The sequence below is a fragment of the Microcaecilia unicolor genome, chromosome 3 (genome assembly GCF_901765095.1).
Source record: "Microcaecilia unicolor chromosome 3, aMicUni1.1, whole genome shotgun sequence".
NCBI classification, from domain to species: domain Eukaryota; kingdom Metazoa; phylum Chordata; class Amphibia; order Gymnophiona; family Siphonopidae; genus Microcaecilia; species Microcaecilia unicolor.
Window position 1 is genome coordinate 211,061,961 of NC_044033.1, and position 6,000 is coordinate 211,067,960.

General features: G+C 42.4%; 1 protein-coding gene across 1 annotated transcript in view; it reads left to right on the forward strand.

Annotated features, from left to right (window-relative positions):
- The window catches only part of PPP1R10 (protein phosphatase 1 regulatory subunit 10), a 35,463-nt gene extending 30,989 nt beyond the window's left edge, over nucleotides 1-4,474 (forward strand). The window contains exons 16-20 of the mRNA XM_030197380.1: nucleotides 314-511; nucleotides 1,320-1,431; nucleotides 2,151-2,255; nucleotides 2,503-2,880; nucleotides 3,639-4,474. Of these exons, the coding sequence (XP_030053240.1) occupies nucleotides 314-511; nucleotides 1,320-1,431; nucleotides 2,151-2,255; nucleotides 2,503-2,880; nucleotides 3,639-3,748 (903 nt within the window). The 3' untranslated portion in view covers nucleotides 3,749-4,474. The remainder of the gene's footprint in view (nucleotides 1-313; nucleotides 512-1,319; nucleotides 1,432-2,150; nucleotides 2,256-2,502; nucleotides 2,881-3,638) is intronic.
- The last annotated feature ends 1,526 nt before the right edge of the window (nucleotides 4,475-6,000 follow it).

Sequence of the window (6,000 nt, forward strand, 5' to 3'; positions counted from 1 at the left end):
GGTAGCCTCTTGGCAGTAAAATTCCATAAGTCTTAATGGAATGGGTCCGCTGTGGGTATACTCATTGAAGTACCAAAAGAAACCAGACTGAGTAAAGCTTAACCAGAAGTGTCCAGTATGATCCACTGATTGCTAATTTAAACAAGAAAAAAGTGATGGAACCAAAGCAAAAATGTTAACCTGTCCCTTCGTCAACATGTGACAGCACTCATTATCAAGCAGCAATGGCCAGTTTCTCTCCCCTTCCCCCTCCTATTGGTTTGTACAGTCCTTTCCACCCTTTTGCTAATGCTGTTCCTTTCCCCACACCTAGGAGAGCTCCATGGATGACAGTTGCTACCCAGAAACTATGGACCAGGGCCCTGCCTCCCAATCGCCTGATCTTGCTGGAGGGGCCAAGCTGCCTCCTGTCCTAGCCAATCTCATGGGTAGCATGGCTGCAGGAAAAGGCCAGCCTGGCCAGAATCCCAATTCAGCAGTGAACATGCAAGAAATTCTTTCCTCCATTATGGTAACTAGATACATTGTTGTACTAAAAATTTTTCTGGAAAATGTGTCTCATGGTCCCCTTTTTTATTTTCTATTATCTTCCTTCCTTACCAAAAGGGGAGGGGTGGTAGGCTGGTTCAGGAAATATCCTGAGACATACATAAGTATTGCTATAGTGGGACAGACCAAATGTCCATCAAGCCCAGCATCCTGTTTCCAACAGTGGCCAATCCAGGTCACAAATACCTGGCAAGATCCCCAAAAAAGTACAAAACATTTTATGCTGCTTATCCCAGAAACAAGCAGTGGATTTTCCCCAAGTCCATTTTAATAGTGGTCTATGGACTTTTCCATTAGGAAGCCATCCAAACCTTTTTTAAACTCTGTTAAGCTAATATCCTTTAAAAAAAATTCTCTGGCAACGAATTCTAGAGTTTAATTACACGTTGAGTGAAGAACCATTTTCTCCGATTCGTTTTAAATTAATACTTTGTAGCTTCATCGCATGCCCCCTAGTCCTAGTATTTTTGGAAAGCGTAAACAGATGCTTCACGTCTACCCATTCCACTCCACTCATTATTTTATAGCCCTCTTATAATATCTTCCTTCAGCCGTCTTTTCTCCAAGCTGAAGAGACCTAGCCTCGTCGCATCCCCTTTATCATTTTTGTCGCCCTTCTCTGCACCTTTTCTAATTCCACTATATCTTTTTTGAGGTGCGGCAACCAGAATTGAACATAATATTCGAGGTGCGCTCATCTTTGTTTTCCATTCCAGACTGTGTGGACCTTGGCTAAATGGCCTTTTTTGGGGGGGGGTTCTGTTTTCTAGGGAGGGCAGGCTGGTGCCAAGCCTGAAGAGCTAATGAAGCAAGCTGACTTTCCAGACAAGATCAAACAGCTGTTGGGGTCATTACAGAACCAGCCACAGGGCCCTGTTCCAGGTAAGAAGTGTGCCCAACTGTGTGCTTGATAGTAAGGATGTATCTCTTATTTGTCCTGTTTGTCCTAATTAGATTGTAAGTTCTGTTGAGCAGGGACTGTCTCTTCATGTTCAAGTGTACAGCGCTGCGTACATCTAATAGCGCTATAGAAATGATAAGTAGTAGTAGTAGTATTGAGCAAGAGCCCAGAGCTGGCCAAAAGCATTTGGATTAGGAGAAAAGAGTGCCTCCTATTAGCTGAGCAGACTTGGTGTGCATCATTGTGCTGATATGGCTTTTATGCACATTCTAAAGTAAATCTGACTTAAGAATGTCCTAAAAAAAATTCATCAAATTCTAGTGGGAGCATTTTTTAATTTTTTTAGAACTCTCTCTTTTGCAAGCATAGCCTGCCATATTTATTTTATTTATTTATTTATTTATTTATTGCACTTGTACCACACATTTTCCCACCTATTTGCAGGCTCAATGTGGCTTACAAAGATCTGTTATGGCATCACCATTTCAGGGTACAAAAGATAGTTTTAGGAAACAAAGTGCTGCTTAAGGGACCTTTGAGCATTACAGTTACCCTTACTAGGGTAGTGGTGTGTGTGTAGAGAGGGCAAAGGTAGCTACCTTTGGATAATAGCGCAAAGCCAGACAATTGCAGAGAATACATTTTAATGAACAAAGAAATCTGGCTGCAAAATTTAACAGAAGAATTCCTCTCTTTCCAGTGGGCCACCCCATGCAAGGACCAGGTCCCCTTCCTAATGGATTTCCACCTGCCCCAAAGAACATCCAGCACTTTCCACCTGGGGGACCTGGGGCTCCTTTTCCAGGTAAGTGCTTTAAAGTTTTGCGCTATCATATTTTTATTTCCCCCTGCACCCTGTGACAGACAAACAGTGGTTTTGTAGGTGCCATTTATATTTTGGGAGTGATGTGACTTTGCATGGGGAAGTTTTAGAAGCCATATTGGTCTTTGAGATAATTGTAATATATTTGTTTGTTTGTTCTAGTTTAATTTACTTTAGTTATAAGGTCAGTGATTTTTCTAAGTGTGTCTGTTCAATTTTTTTGCTTCAGGGCCACATGGAGGTCCTGGCGGTCCCGGGGGCCCTGTTGGCCCACGAATGATAGGTCCACCTCCTCCACCTCCCCAACGAGATGGGTACTGGGAGCAGCCAAATGAGAACATGCGCGGTGGCCCCCATGGGGGCATGCGAGGAGGGCCCTTCCACAGGGGCAGAGGCCGGGGAGGAGAGCCAAACTACAGGGGCCGAGGGGGCCGGAGTGGAGGTGGGCCCCACAGCGGTGGACGAGGGGGTCCTAACAATGGCCATGATGGAGGCCATGGAGGGATTCATGGCGGAGGTCATGGTGGCTATGGAGGTCATGGTGGCCATGGAGGAGGACATGGAGGACACGGGGGACACAGAAGTGGACATGGAGGTCATGGAGGAGGTAAGAGACTTTCATTTTTGCACAAAGAGCTGACCTTTGATTTAGCATGTAAAACTGAATCAAACAGGAGTCATGTAGCCAATTGTAACTCTGAAATTCTTCAAAGGAGGAATACATAGATGTAAAGGGGGGGGGGGGGGTTGCATCTGTTGTTAACAGCCAGTCCCTTTCCATGTGTTTTAACAGGGTGATGCAGTACTGAGAACTTGGTTTCTCACATGATTGGCTCCTGCTGTAACATTGCAAGCTACAGAAACTGACACGAGTGGTGCATACATGAAAATTGGGTAGCTTGATTCTGGTTTAAAACTAAGAGAAGTAAAAAAAAACTGTTTCAGATGGTGTTCTTGAACAAGGTCTTTATTGGGTCGTCGGTTTATTGATATGAATAAAGACCTTTGGATCGTTTTTTATTGATTTGAATAAAGACCTTTGGGTCATTTTTTATTGATTTGAATAAAGACCTCGGGGTCGTTTTTTATTGATGTGAATAATACCTTGTTCAGGAACACCATCTGAGAGAGGAGTTTTTTTTGATCCACTGTTTGTTCACTTGGCTTTCGTTTTTCTTGTGGAGAGGTCACCTTCTGTAGGTGTTAAAACTAAGAGGTTCATACCAGTTTTCAAAGCCTCAGCACCCTAATAGATGAATGACACCTGGCTTTTCCATGGAGCTAGAAGCTATACAGATTTGTTTCACAGTTGAACTGTACACTAAATTGTTAATGTAAATCTGGGTTTTCTTTCTTTTCTGGCAGACATGTCAAACCGCCCTACTTGTCGTCATTTCATGATGAAGGGCAACTGTCGGTATGAGAACAACTGTGCCTTCTACCACCCTGGAGTCAACGGCCCACCTTTGCGTTAGCAGTGGCCCAGCGCCTTGCTTCTACTACCTCCAGGATGTGAGCCGCATGGTGAAGGTCTCAAGCTTTCATGAACAATATGCTGCCTTCCTCTTATGGCTTCTGTGAGGCCTCTAACCCCTGGGGAAAGGGTATTTTACAAAATCCTTCCCCCTGCCCAAAGCTGCTTGATTGATGGGAGAGAGAGAGCCACGACGCCCTGTGAAGATCGTTCCCTCTTCAGCTCCTCTGAGGAGAGGCATCAGACATGCAGAGGCAAAAGCACTTGAAACTCCTTTATTTCATTAATTTATTTTACTACTGCTTTGCCACAATGGAAGAATCTGTTTTGGGGTTTTATTTTTTTTTGTTTGGTTTCTTTTTTCTCCCTTGCTCCTGTTCCCCTCCAGTCTTGAACTTTCTGGTCCCCAAAATCATGCATCTGGCCACCATTTTCTGAACGGATCTTTAAATACATTCATCCTGAGTTGTGTACGTTATTTCATCAGCCCTCTTGCTTTCCCCCCATGGCTGTGCGATTCTGGCTGTGCTTGAGGGAGTATGGGGATTTGTAAATATTACATTGACTGTGACAGACAAGGCAAAAAATAAGACACACTGGCATTAAATTGATTGTATGTTTGAGGTCTCGTACTATGAAGATGAGGGGGAAAAATATGCTTTTAATGGGATTTTTTGGTGTTCTTTGGAAATATGTTTGAAAGAAGAAAATTTTAAATGTATAATTTTTTTTTTTTTTTTTTTTTTGGGGGGGGGGGTATGGTAAAAATTACAAAAGAAACTATCCTTGCTGATTTTTCCAGCTGTTTAAACTTCCTTCCTGTTTGTGTTCGTCTTATTACAGTATTGTAAAGCATCAGCACTAATAAGAATCTTCATTCCAAGCCCACTCCTGCCCTACTACTGCCAAAGACATTTCCTTATGTCCTGTGCTTTCTGTTCTAAAGACTTTGGTTTATGAAAAGATTCTTTTCCTTCACCTTTGCGTCCTAAGCAAAAAGTGTTTTAAGACTCCTGATTTAAACCATTCCAAATTTCACTCCAGGCCTGACCCGGCAGGAGAGCCTCAACCATACAAATGTGCCCCAATTAGCTCATAGTAAAAGGTGGGATGGATCAGGTTGGTCTGTATTGTCTCCTTGCCTCTCCCCCCCCGAGTTTCTCCTCTAGGGCCAGTTTCTACACCTTACTTTTGCTAGGCATTTTCTGGGGCTTTGAGTAATGCAGGAAGAAAACATTTTACTACCATAAGTGCTAATTGGAGCAAGTGAGATGATTTTGTAAGGTATTGACTGTTCCTTTAGAGTTTACTGAGGTGGAAATATAGGAGGTCACCCTCTTAAATCTGGTCCCTGTAACACTATCTACTGCTTTTCAGGATATAGCCACAAAGAATATTTATGTGGTGCATTTTTTTATCTAAACAGTGAATTTATTTGCATGTGTTGGTTACCCTCAAACCCAGACCTGTTTGGTAGGGCTGTTGAGAATCGGATTTGGGAACCACAGATACTTGTGTGAAGGTTGTATTGCTGTTAGGTTTAGTATTATGCTTTACTGTTGTCTCTGTATAATAAATGTGGGGTCTAGGGAGGAATGAGGATATCTCTGAGATCCCATCTTTCCTGCAAGGCTTTACTTTACATTTTTGGTTCTTGTACCTGTGGCTGTCATTTTGGAAGAAATCCAGACACTTGTTTCCCATGTGTGTGATGTTATTTTAACAGTTGTGTGCTCTATGTACACTGGGCCACAGAAGAAGCTGGAGCTAGAACAAACCAAACAAAAAAAAAAAGAAGAAAAAAAAAAAGGCTGCTCTGAGGACATTTGTCTACAATCTTTTGTGTTTTGTTTTACAGTTTTTGGTTGGCCTGAACTGTGTATTAAAAACCTCTAAACTGTACTGTAACTAAGTGAAAGAAGAAAATAATCTGTTCTGCAGTATTGTGGGAATGATCACAGATGCAGTCTGGATGATTGAGTTGTAAAGATTGTTTTCTGTGAAAACGGTTTTTTGGGGGAGGGGAGGGAGAAGAGGGGGGGGTTTCTTAGTCTCTCATGGGGACATTTCCAGCTGTGCAAACATATCTGATGTGGATTTTTTTTGTATATTTTGTACATTAATAAACATGGGGAAAATTAAATCTATTTCTAATTATGTTTAGTAGCAATTGCCCCTTTTCTTCAGAACAGCTCACAGAATGAGCAGAGAGGAACAAAGTCACACACTGCACTGGTTGTAGCCATGAGATTG